This window comes from Nomascus leucogenys, unplaced genomic scaffold, assembly GCF_006542625.1.
Source record: "Nomascus leucogenys isolate Asia unplaced genomic scaffold, Asia_NLE_v1 Super-Scaffold_241, whole genome shotgun sequence".
In the NCBI taxonomy this organism is placed as follows: Eukaryota; Metazoa; Chordata; class Mammalia; order Primates; family Hylobatidae; genus Nomascus; species Nomascus leucogenys.
In genome coordinates this window covers 2653550-2672502 of record NW_022095767.1, presented here as the reverse complement: position 1 = coordinate 2672502, position 18953 = coordinate 2653550, and the positions used below count along the sequence as shown (strand labels likewise).

The following is an 18953-nucleotide window of genomic DNA, read 5'->3' as shown; positions in this document are numbered from 1 at the left end:
GTTACAGGTGTGAGCCACCGCACCCAGCCTTGACTCCATACTCTTCATGGCAACACAGCAACAATGGAGTCATCCTTTCCTGTGCAGTCCCTTCCTCCAGCCCCCACCCACCCAAGCATCCTCTGGACTGGCTGACTGATGGGAAGGAGTGGAATGTTGCTAGGATGGTATTTATTGCTGGCTGGGGCACAGGTACATAGGGGGCTGGGGGAGCCGAGGGTCTATCTTCTCCTTGCAGCCATGCTGGTGAGGCGTGCCCAGGGGCACGAAGCCCTCCTGAGGATTTTTCAGTCTCAGGGCTGCTGGGCCCTGGTACTTGAAAGGAAACTCGTCCTTGTATTGGGTTGAGAAGAAGCGCAGTCCACTCAGAGGGGGCTCCATGTGGCTGTACTTGCACTGTGGAGACAGGGTGGACAGCCTGGCAGGGCAGCCTGAGAGGTGGCCGATCCACCCTGTCCACCCCAGGATCTCCAGGCCTGATGAGTCAGGGGGCGGGGCCAGGCAGGGCAGGCTAGCTGGTGGGGGCGGGGCCAGTGTTTGACCAAGGAGGATGGTTAAGACTGGGTAAGAGAGGATAGGGAAAGGGAGGAGGCTGTGGCCAGAAGGGTGGAGTTATGCAGGGGCGGGGCATGGCCACCAAGGGGCGGGATTGTCCAGGGGCGGAGTTGGGGTTCTGGTCAATTTGGGGTGGGATTTAGCCCTTCAGGAGGTGAAGCCTAGGGTAGGGTGGGGCCGGTTAGGGGCAGAGCCAGAGCATCAAAGGCTGGGGAGGTTGAACCCTGGGGAGAGGTGGGCAAAAAGGGCCCCAGGCTGGGCTGAATGAGGAGCTGGATAAGAAGATGGAGAGAAACCAAGGGTGTCCCTGGAAGGACTCCAGGGCTGGGGTGATCCTGGGTGGCTCTGAATTAACCCTCGTCTTGGGTATAACAGTGGTGGTGGTGCAAAGATGCCCCCGAGCTGATCTTGACATGACCCTGGGGGGTGAGCTAGAGATGATCTCTATTTTTTTTTTCCTTTTTTTGAGACAGAGTCTTGCTCTGTTGCCCAGCCCAGAGTGTAATGGTGCGATCTTGGCTCACTGCAACCTCTGCCTCCCTGGTTCAAGCAATTCTGTCTCAGCCTCCCGAGTAGCTGGGATTACAGGCGTGCGCCACCATGCCTGGCTAATTTTTGTATTTTTAGTAGAGAGGGGGTTTCACCATGTTGGCCAGGCTGGTCTCGAACTCCTGACTCCAGGTGATCCGCCTGCTTCGGCCTCCCAAAGCCCTGGAATTACAGGTGTGAACCACTGCACCCGGCCAAGCTAGGGATGATCTTGAGGCTGAAGGGATATTAAGATGCCCCCGAGCCTGGGTGGTCACTAACTCTGAGGCTGGGTGACAGCACAGTCATCCTGAGATAACTCTACACCCATGTGGGAGTTGCCTAATGATGGGTGGCTCTCCTTCCCCTCCCTCACCCGCTGTAGCATCTCTTCAGTCACTGCGGCCGGAGCTGTTCTGTGTGGCATCAGCATTTTCTGGTTCATGGTTAAAAAATCGAATTCTGGAGATTCAGGTTGGGGAGGCTGAGTGAGGGCTGGGGGCCGAGGCAGGGCTGAGGGTGTGGTGAAGTTCAAGGGAAGGGTTCAAGAGCCAAGCCCAGGCCAGCGCTGAAGTTGACCAGGGGAGAAGAATGGATAGGAGAGGGGGGGAGGGAGGAGCCAAAGAAGGAGGGAGGAGCCAGAGGAAGCGGGAGGAGCTGGGAAAGAGGGAGGAGCTGGGAAAGAGGTAGGAGCTGGGGAAGAGGGAGGAGGTGGGAGAGGAGGGAGGAGCCAGGGGAGGAGGGAGGAGCTGGGGAAGAGGGAGGAACTGGGAAAGAGGGAGGAGCTGGGACAAAGGAAGGAGCCGGGAGAGGAGGGAGGAGCCAGAGAAAGGGGAGGAGCTTGGGAAGAGGGAGGAGCTGGAGGAGGACGGAGGAGCTGGGGAGGAGCCCGGAGCTAGGGCATAGGGCTAAGAAGGTCAGGGGCGGGGCCAGGCCAGATGAGTCTGTGGGCAGGGCCAGGCAGGGCAGGCTAGCGGGTCAGGGGCTGAGCCAGAGTCTGACCATGGAGGAGGAGTAAAGACTGGATAAGAGAGGATGGAGAAGGGGCAGGGCCGTGTCTAGAAGGATGGAGTTATGAAGGGGAGAGGCATGGCCATGAAGGGGCGGGATTATCCAGGGGCAGAGTTGGGGTTCTGGTCAATTGGGGGTGGGATTTAGCCTTTCAGGGGGTAAAGCCAGGGGGAAGGGAGGGCTGGTTAGGGGCGGGGCCAGAGCAGTGGCAGGGGCGAGGCTTCCAGGGCTGGGCTTCCTGGGGCGGGGCGGGGCGGGGCGGGGCTTCCCGGGGCGGGGCTCCATGGGGCGGGGCTTCCCGGGAGCGCTCACCGCCCGTGCCCCGCGGCAGGTTGCTCCGCTGCAAGTGGAGGTTGGGCGCTTTCTGCACCTGCCTCCACTCTGAGGGGCAGTAGTCCGAGCCCATGGTGGTCTTGAAGAAGCGTCTGAGTAGCTTTGGCTCCCCTAGGGTCACATGACTCTGCAATTTCTCATGAGGCACGTGGCGGCTGGGTGGCTGGTTCGGGGGTGGCGGCTGTAGGACCACGCGGCATTTGAAAGCTCCGGCGTCCGAGAGGTCCCCGGGCCGGGAGGGGAGGGAGGAGGTGGGCTCTGAGTGACCTTGGACAGCTCCCTCACCCCTTCTGGGCCCCACGTGGTAGAGCTGGGAGTTGGTACTCTTATCTCATTTTACAGAATGAGCCACCGAGGAGGATCGGAGTGGTTAAGTGACTCGCCCTAGATCACTCAAGTACATCCAGGAGATTCCTGCATACATATCAAGTCAAGCTCACTCCCACTTTGGGACTTTTGCACCTGCTATTTGCTCTGCCTGGGAAGCCCTTTTCCCTGGCCGCCTTTTCGCTCTTCCTGCTCACCTGGCCGTAGAAGTACTGCATGAAGGTGTCCAGACTGCCGGGGCCGGGGCACCAATTTCCTTTCAGGATGTGCGACTCCGGAGTCTCATCGTGGTGAAGAACAAAAGGCTCTGCCAGAAGCGGGACAGGTGCAGAGCTGCCCTGGGAGGCTGCGGCAGGAGGCGGGGCGGGGCGGGCCTCAGGCTCTCACCTGGCTCCCTGGCATAGAAGTGCTCGGCCTTGGTGGTCCTGTCGCGGAAGAGGCCGTCACCAGGACGGATATTTACATAGTGGATGTGGGCTGCGGCCTGGGCGTTGTCATACCTGCACGTAGTGTATTATTCCATCAAGAATAAGGTAAAGTGGGCCGGGCACGGTGGCTCACCCCTGTAATCTCAGCACTTTGGGAGGCTGAGGTGGGTGGATCACCTGAGGTCAAGCTTTTGAGACCAGCCTGGCAAAAATGGTGAAACCCCATCTCTACTAAAAATACAAAATTAGCTGGGCATGGTGGCACATGCCTGTAATTCCAGCTACTCGGTAGGCTGAGGCAGGAGAATCGCTTGAAACCGGGAGGCGGAGGTTGCAGTGAGCTGAGATCACGCCACTGCACTCAAGCCTGGGCAACAGAGCGAGACTACGTCTCAAAAAAAAAAAAAAAAAGAAGAAGAAGGTAAAGTGGATCCATCTGGGGCCTTGCAACCCCCAGAAGGAGGGAAGCAGGGTTTCCTAATGACCAAGCTGTGGGGCTCTGATAATGGGAGATCTGGCACAATAGTGCACCTTGGCTACCAGTGACAGAGACCTCAAAGGCAGAGTACTGGCCCTAAAGCCCTAAGGGGCAAATACCACATGCTACTGAAAGCCATCTGGGTGGGAAGGCAGTGCCCCCTCGTCCCCCACTTTTTTTTTTTTTTTTTTTTGAGATTGAGTCTTGCTCTGTCGAACAGGCTGGAGTGCAGTGGCGCAATCTTGGCTCACTGCAGCCTCTGCCTCCTGGGTTCAAGCGATTCTCCTGCCTCAGCCTCTGGAGTAGCTGGGATTACAGGCGCCCACCACCACACCTGGCTAATTGTTGTATTTTTAGTAGAGATGGGGTTTCACCATATTGGCCAGGCTGGTCTCGAGCTCCTGACCTCATGATCTGCCTGCCTCAGCTTCCCAAAGTGCTGGGATTACAGGCATGAGCCACTGTGCCCGGCAGTGGCCGCCCCTTTATACCTATCTTCAGGCAGACCCTGGGGCCTGTAGGCCTGTTTCTGCTCCGAACAGGTTGATCCATAGCTGATCTTGCAGTCTCCCAGCTCCACTCTGGAGGAGGCCTGTGGGCAGACAGGGATAGGAAGGCCCAAACCACCCAGCGCCCAATTCTGCCCCACCTGCAGCCCCAACACAGCCACAATTTACCCTCTTACACATCAAGGCAGGTGGGCCGGGCAGGGCCTGGAACTGTCTTTGGTAGGAAGTCCCATCTTGTCTCGTGTAGTCCCACTTGAGGGTGTTGGGGCCCCCTTAGGATAGGCAAGAGGGGAGAGAGAGAGGGGGAAAGAGAGAGAGAGAGGGAGAGACAGAGAGAGAGAGGGAGAGACAGAGAGAGAGAGGGAGAGACAGAGAGAGAGAGAGAGAGAGAGAGAGAGATTGAGATTCCCTGCTATCTCAAGCCCTCTGGAAGGAATTCTGTTTCTAGCCTGGGAAGGGGAGCTGGGCCATGCTGAACAGTGTAGACTGGGAGCTGCCTGGCAAACACCAAAAAATAAAAATAAAAATAAAATAAATTATACTAAAAGCCAGGTGCAATGGCCCATGCCTGCAGTCCCAGCTATTCAGGCAGCTGAAGTGCGAAGATGAGCTTGAGCCCAGGAACTGGAGACCAGCCTGGGCAACATAGTAAGACCCTCGTCTCTAAAAAATAATGATAAATTAAAAAATACAGCCAGGTGTGGTGGCTCACGCCTGTAATCCCAGCACTTTGAGAGGTCAAGGCAGGTGGATCACCTGAGGTCAGGAGTTCAAGACCAGCCTGATCAATATGGCAAAACCCCATCCCTACCAAAAATATAAAAATTAGGCGGGTGTGTTGGCATGTGCCTGTAGTCCCAGCTACTCAGGAGACTGAGACAGAAGAATAATTTGAACCTGGGAGGTGGAGGTTACAGTGAGCCGAGATCATGCCACTGCACTCTGGCGTGGGCCACAGAGTGGATTCTGTCTCAAAAAACACACACACAATAAAACAAAAAAAACCCAATAATATCTACCAAGGACTATATTGAGACACGCACAGGTTAAGTGCACTGCATCTTCTTCCAGGACTGGGTAGCTCTCTCTCCTTCTCTCTTTTTTTTTTGGAGATGGAGTCTCGCTCTGTGGCCCATGCTGGAGTGCAGTGGCACAATCTCGACTCACTGCAACCTCCTCCTCCCAGGTTCAAGCGATTCTCCTGCTTCAGCCTCCCAAATAGCTGGGATTACAGGAACGCACCACCAGGTCAGGCTAAGTTTTGTATTTTTAGTAGAGATGGGGTTTCACCACATTGGCCAGGCTGGTCTCCAACTCCTAGCCTCAAGTGATCCACCTGCCTCAGCCTCCCAAAGTGCTGGGATCACAGGCATGAGCCTTCGCGCCTGGTCGCACTTTCTTCTTGGACCTGGTATCATTTGTGTTATGTTACAGCCTCCTTGAGGCTCAGAGAGGTTAAGCAACTTGCCAGAAATCACAGAAACTAGGAACCACAACTAAATGTCAAATCAGGGTTTGACAATCCCTGAGCCCATCTTAGGGGCCTCTGACCAGTAATGTTCACCCGAAGGGTCCCTGGAGTCACAGAATTGGAAAATCACACGAATGCTGGCTACTCTTTGTTAAGTGCTCTCTGCACCAGACACACCGTACACATTCAGCTTTACCAGCTCCTGTGAATTGGGCCTTGTGATTACACCCATTTTGTAGATAGGGAAACTGAGGCTTGGAGAGGTTAACTCGCTCAGACTCACACAGCTACTAAGGTGGTAAGGCTGGGGGATGCGGGGAGGAGGGTGTACAGCTGGGGAACTTAGCTGATTTGTCTGACTCCAAACTGGCATTCAAGACTTCTGCCAACCACGCACCACTCTGGACAGATTCAGAGGATACGTCCGCCCTCCTGATGCTGAAACTGACGCTCAAGGTGGTTCCAGGGTTTCTGAGGCTTGGTGTAATCCACATTTGGGGCTGGCTAATTCTCTGCTATGGGGGCTACCCTGTCTGTGGGAGGATACTTGGCAGCATCTCTGGCCTCTACCTACTGTCTGCTGGTAGCACTTCTGCCCGTCTTTTTAAATTTTTATTTTGTAAGGGCTGGGCTCGATGGCTCATGCCTGTAATCTCAGCACTTTGGGACGTCGAGGTGGGTGGATTGCTTGAGCCCAGGAGTTCAAGACCTGCCAGGGCAACATAGAAAGACTGCATCTCTACAAATAAGTACAAAAAATTAGCTGGGCCTGGTGACATGCATGTCTGCAGTCCCAGCTGCCTGGGAGGCTGAGGTGGGAGGATTGCTTGAGCTGGGCAGATCCAGCCTGTGTGAGCCGAGATTGTGCCACTGCACTCCAGCCTGGGTGACAGAGAGAGACACTTTCTCAAAAAAAAATATATATATATAATAAAAAATATATACATATATATAATAAAAAATATATACACATTTTTATTTTGTAGAGATGGGTCTTGCTATGTTGCCCCGGCTGGTCTCCAATTCTGGCCTCAAGAGATCCTCCTGCCTAGGCCTCCCAAAGCACTGGGATTACAGGCGTGAGCCACCATGGGTGGCCTCACCCCCCCCAGTCTTCCTCCCTCCCTCCCTCTCTCTGTCTTCTTTTCCTTCCTTCCTTCTCCTTCCTTCCCTCCTTCCTTCCTCTCTCTCTCTCTCTTTCTTTTTTTTTTTTTTTTGAGACAGAGTCTGGCTCTGTCCCCCAGGCTGGAGTGCAGTGGCACCATCTCGGCTCACTGCAAGCTCCACCTCCCGGGTTCACCCCATTCTCCCGCCTCAGCCTCCCAAGTAGCTGGGACTACAGGTGCCTGCCACCATGCCCTGCTAATTTTTTTTTGTATTTTTAGTAGAGACAGGGTTTCACTATGTTGGCCAGGATGGTCTCGAACTCCTGACCTCGTGATCCGCCCACCTCGGCCTCCCAAAGTGCTAGGATTACAGGCTTGAGCCACCACGCCCGGCCTCTCTCTTTCTTTCTTTCTTTCTTTCTTCTTTCTCTTCTTCCTTTCTTTCTTTCCTTTTTTTAAGACGGAGCCTCAGGTTCCGTTGGAGTGCAGTGGCACAATCTCAGCTCACCGCAACCTCTGCCCCCTGGGTTCAAGCGATTCTCCTGCCTCAGCCTCTCAAGTAGCTGGGATTACAGGCACCCTTCACTGCGCCCTACTAATTTTTGTATTTTAGTAGAGACGGGGTTCCTCCATATTGGCCAGGCTGGTCTCGAACTCTTGACCTCAAGCGATCCACCTGCCTCCTCCTCCCAAAAGTGCTGAGGTTACAGGCTTGAGCCACCGCGCCCGGCCACCCCCCAATTCCTGACCACCAAAAGCGTTTCCAGACATTGCCAAATGTTCCCTGGGGGAAGGGGAATGAAGAGTCCTTGCCCCTGTTTGAGAACCACAAGGTGAAGCAAATCGCCCACTCAGCCGGGCGCTCGCTCACCGAGGTGGTAACTGGGCGCGCGAGGCTGCGGGCGCGCGTCGTGGGGTGGAAAGAGCGCCTGGTGCGTGGTGGGCGGGATGCGCAACTTGTCGCGGTCGCCAGGAGGCAGGGAGTCGCGGTCGAAGATGAGGCGCGCGCCGCGGATCCGCTCTCGGGTGCGCGCCGGAAGCTCGGGCCAGCCGTAGGCGGTGCGAGCGTTGGAGAGGCCGATCCCGGCGTGCGCGTCCTCGTGCAGGTGCAGGTTGCTGGCCTGCATGGCGACCGTCCGTTCCCGCGCCTGCGCTTGCAGCAGCTCCCACGGCGGCGTGGACGGCGGCGGGAACGCGCGGCGCGCCTCCGACACGCGCTGTTCCCGGTCCCGGCGCGGGTCCATTGGGAAAAGCAGCGCGGGCGGCGGCTGCAGGCTCGGCGGCTCCCGGGTGGCAGCCGGGTAGGCAAAGTCCCGGTGCGACGTGGTGCGCATGGTACCCTCGTGCAGCCGCAAGTCTGGCCCCAGCGAGAAGTGCGAGGCCTTAAGGAAGTCCAGCCGGGACATCGGGCACGGGCGCGGGCACGGCAGGAGGGCGCCTGCGGCCATCGCGGGACACCAGCCACCTGCGAGAGGGTGGAAATGAGGGACTGAGCAAGTGTCCATTGGGGCACTTGCCTTTGACTCCTGCCTTTGACTCCTTTCTCTTCGCCAAGCACTCAGCTGGAGGCTGGGGAGATCACGGGAAACTGGTACAGCTTCTGTGCCTTCCCCCAGCGAAAGCAGAGATAGAAATAATCATTCATGGCCGGGCGCGGGGGCTCACGCCTGTAATCTCAGCACTTTGGGAGGCCAAGGCCGGTGGATCACCTGAGGTCAAGAGTTCGAGACCAGCCTGGCCAACCTGGTGAAACCCCCGTCTGTACTAAAAATAATTTTTAAAAAAAATTAGCCTGGAGTGGTGGTGGGCGCCTGTAGTCCCAGCTACTCGGGAGGCTGAGGCAGGAGAATTGCTTGAACCCGGGAGGCAGAGGTTGCAGTGAGCCGAGATTGTGCCATTGCACTCCAGCCTGGAAGACAGAGCGAGACTCCATCTCAAAAAAAAAAAAAATCTTTCATGTGGTGCCTACTGTAGGCCTGGCACAGAGTAGGCACCACATAAATTGATTATTTCTGTCCCTACTCTAGGCCTGGAGGCCAGCAAGGGTGGGGAACTAACATTAGTTCACAAAACAGACCTATATCCCTGCCTTTGTGGAATTGATAATGGGGCGGGAGATGACAGACAATAATAAAAAATATAACAACATAAATTGAAGAGTAGGTTAGAAGGCAATAGCCGGGTACTGTGGCTCACGCCTATAATCCAGGCACATTGAGAGGCCAGAGCGAGAGGATTGCTTGAGCCCAGGAGTTCAAGACCAGCCTGGGCAATATAGTGGGACCCCATCTACACACACACACACACACACACACACACACACATACACACACACAGAAATTAGACAAGTGTGGTGGTCTCAACTTCTTGGGCTCAAGTGGTCTTCTCACCTCAGTCTTCTGAGCATCTGGGACTATAGGTGTGCACCACCATGCATGCCTAATTCTACTTTTTTTTTTTTTAGAGACAGGGGTCTGGCTATGTTGCTCAGGCTGGTCTCAAACTCCTGGGCTCAAGCAATCCTTCTGCCTCAGCCTCCCAAAGTGCTGGGATTACAGGTGTGAGCCACCGTGCCTGGCCAAGGGTAGGTTTTAACCACTGCTTCACAAAAGACATTGAGGCTCAGGGAGGTGGACATTTGCTTGAGATTTGAACCCAGGGCGACTCTGATTCTAGAACTTGGAGAATTAACCACTGCATTCTACTGTATGTCTGATGCGAGAACCCCGTCTTCTCACCCTCAGTCAGTTATCAAGGCCACGGTTTTCTCCTTCTTCCCCTCTGGGGAACCCATTTTTGTTCCTCTGCCTAACTCCAGCCCTGCACCCCAGCCACTGGCCGTTTCTGTTTCTGCCACACTCTTTCTCCCTCCCCTCCCCTCCCCTCCCCTCCCCTCCCCTCCCCTCCCCTCCCTCCCCTTCCCTTCCCTTCCCTTCCCTTCCTTCTCTCTCTTTCTTTCTTTCCTTTTCTTTTTGAGACAGAGTCTTACTCTGTCTCCCAGGCTGGAGTACAGTGGCGCGATCTCAGCTCACTGCAACCTCCACCTCCTGGATTCAACTGACTCTCCTGCCTCAGACGCCCAAGTAGCTGGGATAACAGGTGCCTGCCACCACACCTGGCTAAGTTTTCTATTTTTGGTAGAGACGGGGTTTCACCACATTGGTCAGGCTGGTCTCGAACTCCTGACCTCAAGCGATCTGTCTGCCTTGGCTTCCCAAAGTGCTGGGATTACAGGTGTGAGCCACTGCGCCCTGCCTGCCACGCACTTTCTTACTGGTTTTCCCCTGCTCTGCAGTTGTCCTAGGTCCTGCCTATTCTCGATCTCTTCCTGTCTTCACACTTTCTGAGAGTTAGCTCTCTCCTCTAACCTTCAGCTTCAGACTCCAAGCCTCCCCTGACCCTCCGCCTCTGCTCAGTCACCTGGGACTTTCTTGCCTTTGCTTAGATCACAAGTGTCTCCCCTGCTCTCCTCTCTGTCTCCCTTGGAGACCAGCATTCCAAGTTCTCAGGCTCACCTCTTGCAGGAAGACCTCCCAGATCACTTCAACCCACAAAACCTGCTTACCTCTGTTTATTTAGAAAACATGGATCAGACTGGTGCAGTGGCTCAGGCCTATAATCCCAGCACTTTGGGAGGCCAAGGTGGGCGGATCTCCTGAGGTCGGGAGTTCAAGACCAGACTGACCAACATGGAGAAACCCCATCTCTAATAAAAATACAAAATTAGTCAGGCGTGGTGGTGTGCGCGTGTAATCCCAGCTACTCCAGAGGCTGAGGCAGGAGAATAGCTTGAACCCGGGAGGCGGAGGTTGTGGTGAGCCGAGATTGTGCCATTGCACTCCAGCCTGGGCAACAAGAGCGAAACTCCGTCTCAAAAAAAAAAAAAAAGAAAAAAATACAAAAATTAGCTGGGCATGGTGGCACGCACCTGTAATCCCAGCTACTCAGAAGGCTGAGGTGGGAGAACCGCTTGAACCTGGGTGGCAGAGGTTGCAGTGATCTGAGACCACGCCACTGCACTCCAGCCTGGGTGACAGAGTGAGATCCCATCACAAAAATAGAAAGAAAACATGGATGAAGGGGGGTGTGTGTGTATGTGTGTGTGTGTTTTAATGAAACCACAGTTTTTCAGTGTGTAAGTTTGTTGCTTTTTTTTTTTTTTTTTCTCAGCTCACTGCAACCTCTGCCTCCCGGATTCAAGCGATTCTCCCACCTCAGCCTCCAGAGTAGCTGGGACTATAGGTGTCCGCCACCACGCCTGGCCAATTTTTGTATTTTTAGTAGAGATGGGGTTTCACCGTGGTCTTGATCTCCCTACCTCGTGATCCGCCCGCCTCGGCCTCCCAAAGTGCTGGGATTACAAGCGTGAGCCACCGCGCCTGGCGCCACTGCACCTCTTAATATTATTCTAGGGATCACAGATCTCCAAGGTGCCCTTTAAAGGGACCAGTCACCCCTCCTTCCCCAGCCAAAGACCACCAGGAATTTACCTGTGATTGAACACAGTCAAGCTTATTATTCATCAGAGAGAGAGAGGGAAAGAGAGAAAGAGAGAGGGAGAGAGAGCTCATACATGTCATAGGGCACTATGGGGGTCTCAGTAGGGAGGTGTTAGAAAGAACTTTTTTCATTTTTTATTTATTTTTTTGAGAGAGAGTTTCACTCTTGTTGCCCAGGCTGAAGTGCAATGGCGTGATCTCGGCTCACTGCAACCTCTGCCTCCTGGGTTCAAGTGATTCTCCTGCCTCAGGCTCCCCAGTAGCTGGGATTATAGGCATGTGCCACCACGCCCGGCTAATTTTGTATTTTTAGTAGAGATGGAGTTTCTCCACGTTGGTCAGGCTGGTCTCGAACTCCCGACCTCAGGTGATCTGCTCGCCTCAGCCTCCCAAAGTGCTGGGATTATAGGTGTGAGCCACCGTGCCCGGCCAGAAAGCACTTATTATGGGATTTGCAATTCTGCTCGGGGTTTTGGGGGCACAGCTTAAGGAAGTGGGGGATTTGGGTGGGATGAATTTATTGGTTGGAAATTTTACTTTCTTTTTTGAGATGAGCAGATAAAAACAAATAAAAACAACACACAGGTGAGGCATGGTGGCTCACATTTGTAATCTCAGCCTCCCAAAGTACCGTCCAGAAAAGGGCTGTTGTGGCTAGGTGTGGTGGCTCACACCTGTAATCCTAGCACTTTGGGAGGCCAAGGTGGGTGGATTACTTGAGGTCAGGAGTTTGAGACTAGCCTGGCGAACATGGTGAAACCCTGTTTCTACTGAAAATACAAAAATTAGCCGGGCGTGGTGGCTCACGCCTGTAATCCCCGCTACTCAGGAGGCTGAGGCAGGCGGATCTCCTGTGGTCAGGAGTTCGAGGCCAGCCTGGCCAACGTGGTGAAACCCTGTCTCTACTAAAAATACAAAAAATAGCCGAGTGTAATGGTGGGCACCTGTATTCCCAGCTACTCAGGAGGCTGAGGCAGGAGAATCGCTTGAACCCAGGAGGTGGAGGTTGCAGTGAGCCGAGATTGCGCCATTGCATTCCAGCCTGGGCGACAAGAGCAAAACTCTGTCTCAAAGAAAAAAAAAACTAGCTGGGCATGGTGGCGGGCACCTGTAATCCCAGCTACTCAGGAGGTTGAGGCAGGAGAATCGCTTGAACCCAGGTGGTGGAGGTTGCCGTGAACCGAGATCGTGCCACTGCACTCCAGCTTGGGCCACAGAGCAAAACTCTGTCTCAAAAAAAAAAAAAAAAAAAAAAAAAGAAGCAATTGAGGCTGAGTGCAGTGTCTCAGGCCTGTAATCCCAGCACTTTGAGAGGCTGAAGCGGGAGGATTGCTTGAGCCCAGGTGTTTGAGACCAGCCTGGGCAACACAGGGAGACCCTATCTCTACAAAAAATTAAAAAGCCAGGTGCAGTGGCGTGTGCCTATGGTCCCAGCTACTTGGGAGGCTAAGGGGGGAGGATTTCTTGAACCCAGGACATTGAGGTTGCAGTGAGGGTGCAGTGAGCTACGATTCCACCACTGAACTCCAGCCTGGGCGACAGAGTGAGACTCTGTCTCAGAAACAACACAAAACAAAAGAGCAGCCAGGGAGAGAAGTAACTATTATTCAGCATCTTAATCGTCTGTATGAAGAAGTCAGAAGGAAGGGAGGGAGGGAGGGAAGGAAGGAGGGAGGGAGGGAGGGAAGGAGGGAAGGAAGGAGTGAGTGAGAGAGGGAGGGAAAGGAAGGAAGAAGGAAGGAAGGAGAGAGAGAAGGAGGGAAGGAAGCAGGGAGGAAGGGAAAGGAAGGAAGAAGGAAGGAAGGAAGGAAGGAAGGAAGGAAAGGAAGAAAGAAAGAAAGAAAGAAAGAAAGAAAGAAAGAAAGAAAGAAAGAAAGAAAGAAAGAAAGAAAGAAAGAAAAGAAAGAGAGAAAGTCAGAAGACTAAAGCTGTGCTTGGTAAGGAACAGCCGTTGCTGGTATTAGCTAGCAGCAGAGGAGGTCCAGTTACTCTGATAGTGTCTTCAGTGTTTGTGTTTTGCCTGTGTTCAGACATGATTACGGAGCAGGCTTGTTTTGTCTTGCTCTGCCACGGTCACAGAGTGGCCTTGTCTGATGTCGGCATCATGTGAGATTGTTTATGTCCAGCAGGAGGACACCAGGGCCCTGCTTTGACTGCCAGGCCAGCTCCTAGCAACACCAAGGCCAGCTATGAACCCCAGGCCAGCTCCTGTGTCTGTTTCAAAGGTCGAGCTCGGACCTAGCCAGATGGGGGACGCTGAGAGGGCTGGGCTGTGTCTGCAAAGCTCACTGCTGTATCTCTGTTGCCTAGAGCAGGACCCGGCACACAGGAAGCACTGGGGCAAATGCATTGGGCTGTTCCAAGGCTGTTGGGCCCCAGAGGAGGGATCTGCTTATTCATGCAGCAGTAAGCTTTGCAGTCAGAGGCCCCTTTCCTCTGCATGTCTGGACCTTAGCTTTGGATTTTTTTTTTTTTTTTTTTTTTTTTGCTTTTTTTTAGAGATGGGTCTTGCTGATGCCCAGGCTGGAGTGCAGTGGTGTGATCTTGGTTCACTGCAACCTCTACCTCCTGGATTCAATCGATTCTCGTGCCTCAGCCTCCTGAGTAGCTGGGACCACAGGCACAGGCCACTGTAGCTGGCTTGGCTTGGGTTTTTCTGCTGTGAAAACAGTGACCCCGTGGCTGGGCGCAGTGGCTCATGCTAGTAATCCCAGCACTTTGGGAGGCCGAGGTGGGTGGATTCCCCAAGGTCAGGAGTTCGAGACCAGCCTGGCCAACAGGGTGAAACCCCATCTCTACTAAAAATACAAAAATAAGCTGGGCATGGTAGTGCGTGCCTGTAATCCCAGCTACTTGGGAGGCTGAGGCAGGAGAATCGCTTGAACCCAGAGGCAGAGGTTGCAATAGCTAAGATCATGCCACTGCACTCCAGCCTGGGTGACAGAGCAAGATTCCACTCTTAAAAAAAAAAAAAAAAAAAAAGAGTGACCCCAATTGGAGGAGAGGGGAGTGCACAAAGACCCATGGACCCAAGTCTTTCTTTTTTTTTTTTTGAGATGGGGTTTCACCATATTGGCCAGGCTGGACTCCAACTCCTGACCTCAAGTGATCCGCCTGCCTTGGCCTCCCAAAGTGCTGGGATTACAGGCGTGAGTCACTGAGCTCAGCCAGTGGACCCAGGTCTTAACAGGAGCAGGTGTTGGCTGGATGTGGGAGTTAAAGAGTCTCTTGGGGCCAGGTGTGGTGGCACACACCTGTAATCCCAGTGCTATGGGAGGTTGAGGATTGAGGATCACTTGAGCCCAGAAGTTCAATGCAGCAGTGGTGCTATGATCATGCCACTGCACTCCAGCCTGGGCAACAGAGCGCGACCCTGTCTCAAAAACAAACAAGAAGAAAAAAATAGAGGCTGGGCATGGTGGCTCACGCCTGTAATCCCAACAGTTTGGGAGGCCGAAGCAGGTGGATCACTTGAGCCCAGGAGTTTGAGACCAGCCTGGCCAACATGGTGAGACCCTATCTCTATTAAAAACTCCAGGCGGGCGCGGTGGCTCACGCTTGTAATCCCAGCACTTTGGGAGGCCAAGGCGGGCGGATCACGAGGTCAGGAGATCAAGACCACGGTGAAACCCCGTCTCTACTAAAAATACAAAAAAAAAATTAGCCGGGCATGGTGGCAGTCGCCTGTAGTCCCAGCTACTCGGAGAGGCTGAGGCAGGAGAATGGCGTGAACCCGGGAGGCAGAGCTTGCAGTGAGCCGAGATCGCGCCAGTGCACTCCAGCCTGGGTGAGTGAGCGAGACTCCGCCTCAAAAAAAAAAAAAAAAAACAAAAAACACTCCAAAAATTAGTGGGGGCGTGGTGGCAGATGCCTGTAATCCCAGCTGGTCGGGAGGCTGAGGCAGGAGAATTGCTTGAACCCAGGAAGTGGAGCTTGCAGTGAGCCGAAATCACGCCACTGCACTCCAGCCTGGGCAACAGAGTGAGACTCTGTTTCAAAAAAAAAAAAAAAACAAAAAGAGAGAGAGAGACAAAGAGAAGGAAAATTGTAGGAGTGGACAAGGTCTTTCTTGTGCCCCTTTGTGTTCCATGCTCCCTTGGAGCACAAGAAGAGAACTTTGGACAGGGTGCTGAGCCCCACAGGCAGTGAAACTTACAAAACAGATTCTCTGTTTTCTGCCAGGCTGTGCGGATATAGCCGTGAACAAGACAGGTCACCAGCTGGTAACATGGGTAGGAAGTGTCCAGGAGGGCGTGATCAGGTGGGTCCCGTGAGAGGATGACATTCAAGTAGAGGAAGTTAGGAGGCCGGGCGCGGTGGCTCACGCTTGTAATCCCAGCACTTTGGGAGGCCGAGGCGGGCGGATCACGAGGTCATGAGATCGAGACCACAGTGAAACCCCGTCTCTACTAAAAATACAAAAAATTAGCCGGGCGTGGTGGCAGGCGCCTGTAGTCCCAGCTACTCGGAGAGGCTGAGGCAGGAGAATGGTGTGAACCTGGGAGGCGGAGCTTGCAGTGAGCCAGACTGCGCCACTGCGCTCCAGCCTGGGCGACAGAGCGAGACTCCGACTCAAAAAAAGAAAAAAAAAAAAAAAAGTAGAGGAAGTTAGGGAAGGAGGGAACCACGTTGGTATCTGGCTCAAAAACATTTCTGCAGCGGAAACAGAACGTGCAAAGGTCCTGAGGCAGGAATCTGCTGTAATTTTAAACAACAGGAGGAAAGCAATGCAGGAGAAGAGTAACAAGAGTTGAAATCAAGAGGAAATATTCTGTGAAAGAAAACTGGTTAATATCAAGGCCAGATGCAGTGACTCACGCCTATAATCCCAGCACTTTGGGAGGCCGAGGGGGGCAGATCTCTTGAGATCAAGAGTTCGAGACCAGCCTGGCCAACATGGTGAAACCCCGTCTCTACTAAAAGTATAAAATTAGCTGGGCACAGTGGTAGATGTGCTGTCATCCCAGCTATTTGGGAGGCTGAGGCACGAGAATCGCTTGAACCTGGGAGATGGAGGTTGCAGTGAGCTGAGATTGCCGCTGCACTCCAGCCTAGGCAATAGAGTGAGACTCTGTCTCAAAAAAAAAAAAAAAAATTCAAACAAACAAACAGACTGGTTAACATCATTAGTCATCAGGAAAAGGCAAAACAAAACCACAATGGGATATCACTTCACACCTCCTATGATGGCTATCGTAATCAAAAAAGGACGTTGCAAGGATGTGGCGAAATTGGAACCTTTGTGTAATGCTGGTGGGGATGGAAAATGGTACCGCTACTGTGGGAAACAGTTGGGCAATTACTCAAAAAGTTCAACATAGAGTTACAAAATGACCCAGCAACCCCATTTCTAGGTATAGACCCAAAGGAATTGAATCCAGGGACTCCAACTACATATTCACGAATGTTTATAGCTGTACTTATTCACGATCACCAAAAGGCAGAAACAGCCCAAATGACCATCAGCTGGTACGTGGATAAACAAAATGTAGTCCATCCATATGGCACAATGTTATTCAGCTGCAAGTGGAATGAAATTCTGATACATGCTGCAACTCAGATGAACCTCAACATCATTATGCTCAGCTGTGCACAGTGGCTCACACCTGTAATCCCAGCACTTTGGGAGGCCAAGGCAGGCGGATCCCTTGAGTCCAGGAGGTCGAAACCAGCCTGGTGAACATAGCGAGACCCCATCTCTACAAAAGAAAAATTTAAAAAATTGGCCAGATGTGGTGGAGTGCACCTGTAGTCCCAGGCGATGTGGAGGCTGAGGCAGGAGGATCTCTCAAGCCCAGGAGTTCAAGGCTGCAGTGAGCTATGATCGCACCACTGCACTCCAGCCTGATGACAGAGCAAGATCCTGTCTCAAAAACAAAAAGCAAAAACCAAAACAACCCATTATGCTTGGTGGAAGAGGCCAACACAAATGGTCACATATTGTATGATTGCATTTGTATGAAATATTAAGGAGGTCAGGCACGGTGGCTCATGCCTGTAATCCCAGCACTTTGGGAGGCTGAGGCGGGCAGATCCCTTGAGGTCAAGAGTTCAAGACCAGCCTGGCCAATATGGTAAAATCCGTCTCTACTAAAAATACAAAAATTAGCCGGATGTGGTGGCGTGCACCTGTACTCTCAGCCACTTGGGAAGGCCAAGGCAGGAGAATTGCTTGAACCCGGGAGGCAGAGGCTTCTGTGAGCTGAGATTGCACCACTGCACTCCAGCCTGGGCGACAGAGTGAGACTCTGTCTCAAAAAAAAAAAAAAAAAAAAAAATCAAGAAGTGGTAAAAATATAGAGAGACAGCAGAGAATGCAGATTAGTGGTTGCCAGGGGCTGGGAGGAGGGAGGAATTGAGTGATTGCTTTATGGGAACAGGGTGTAGGGGAGGAAAAATACTTTTTCCTTTATTCTTAGTTCTTAGCTATGATGGATCCTTGCAATGAAAGAATTAACAAGGGCGGGCGCGGTGGTTCACGCCTGTAATTCCAGCACTTTGGAAGGTCGAGGTGGGAAGATTGCTGAAGCCCAGGGCTCAAGGCCAGCCTGGGTAACATGGTGAGATTCTGTTTCTACAAAAAATAAAAAATAAAAAGAAATTAGCCAGTTGTGGTGGCAGGCACCTGTGGTCCCACCTACTCAGGATGCTGAGGTAGGAGGATCGCTTGATCCCAGGAGTTCAAGGCTGCAGTGAGTTAGGATCCTGCCGCTGCGCTCTACCCCTTTTTGTGGGTAGTTGGTTAAGCTACCATGGGGTAGAATGTAGCAAGCTCTGGGCATCATCCTGGGTCCTCAGGCCCAGAGAGCACACATGTGGCGGCCTCACATCTACAAATTTGGTTCCTCCCAGAGTGAGACCCTGTCTCAAAAAAAAAAAAAAAAAAAAAAAAAATAGAGGCCGGGCGCGGTGGCTCACGCCTGTAATCCCAGCACTTTGGGAGGCCGAGGCGGGCGGATCACGAGGTCAGGAGATCAAGATCATCCTGGCTAACACGGTGAAACCCCGTCTCTACTAAAAATACAAAAAATTAGGCGGGCATGTGGCGGGCACCTGTAGTCCCAGCTACTCTGGAGGCTGAGGTAGGAGAATGGCGTGAACCCGGGAGGCGGAGCTTGCAGTGAGCCGAGATTGCGCCACTGCACTCTAGCCTGGGCGACAGAGAAAGGCTCCGTCTCAAAAAAAAAAAAAAAAAAAAAAGAAGGAAAAAAAGAATTAATAAGGGAAAAACAAATTTATTAACATGTATTTTCATGCGCGTCCGTGTGAAGAGACCACCAAACAGGCTTTGTGTGAGCAACAAGGCTGTTTATTTCACCTGGGTGCAGGCGGGCTGAGTCTGAAAAGAGAGTCAGCGAAGGGAGATAAGGGTGGGGCCGTTTTATAGGATTTGGGTAGGTAAAAGAAAATTACAGTCAAAGGGGGTTTGTTCGCTGGCAGGCAGGAGTGGGGGTCGCAAGGTGCTCAGTGGGGGTGCTTTTTGAGCCAGGATGAGCCAGGAAAAGCACTTTCCACAAGGTAATGTCATCACTTAAGCAAGGACCGGCCATTTACACTTCTTTTGTGGTGGAATGTCATCAGTCAGGGTGGGGCAGGGCATATTCACTTCTTTTGTGATTCTTCAGTTACTTCAGGCCATCTGGGCATATATGTGCAAGTCACAGGGGATGCGATGGCTTGGCTTGGGCTCAGAGGCCTGACATGTATA

The 18953-nt window shown here is 52.9% G+C and overlaps 1 protein-coding gene across 1 annotated transcript; it reads right to left on the bottom strand.

Moving 5' to 3' along the window:
* Positions 1-8152, bottom strand: TEX45 (testis expressed 45). The gene is made up of 7 exons (XM_030807801.1): positions 7618-8152; positions 4338-4441; positions 4152-4252; positions 3142-3254; positions 2952-3061; positions 2407-2608; positions 1-560 (listed from the first exon to the last, which is right to left on the bottom strand). Exons 1-7 carry the CDS (start codon positions 8150-8152, stop codon positions 172-174), a joined length of 1554 nt encoding a protein of 517 aa, XP_030663661.1. The 3' UTR covers positions 1-171.
* Between the last annotated feature and the right edge of the window lie 10801 nt (positions 8153-18953).

What these genes read in the sequence shown, in the direction of transcription:
- TEX45 (XM_030807801.1), bottom strand. Translation starts at nt 8,152, where the DNA reads ATGTCCCGGCTGGACTTCCTTAAGGCCTCGCACTTCTCGCTGGGGCCA. An exon ending in CGCGCCCAGTTACCACCTCG is followed by an intron (nt 4,442 to 7,617) that starts GTGAGCGAGCGC and finishes GCCTATCCTAAG; the next exon opens with GGGGCCCCAACACCCTCAAG. An exon ending in CAGGGTCTGCCTGAAGATAG is followed by an intron (nt 3,255 to 4,151) that starts GTATAAAGGGGC and finishes CACTACGTGCAG; the next exon opens with GTATGACAACGCCCAGGCCG.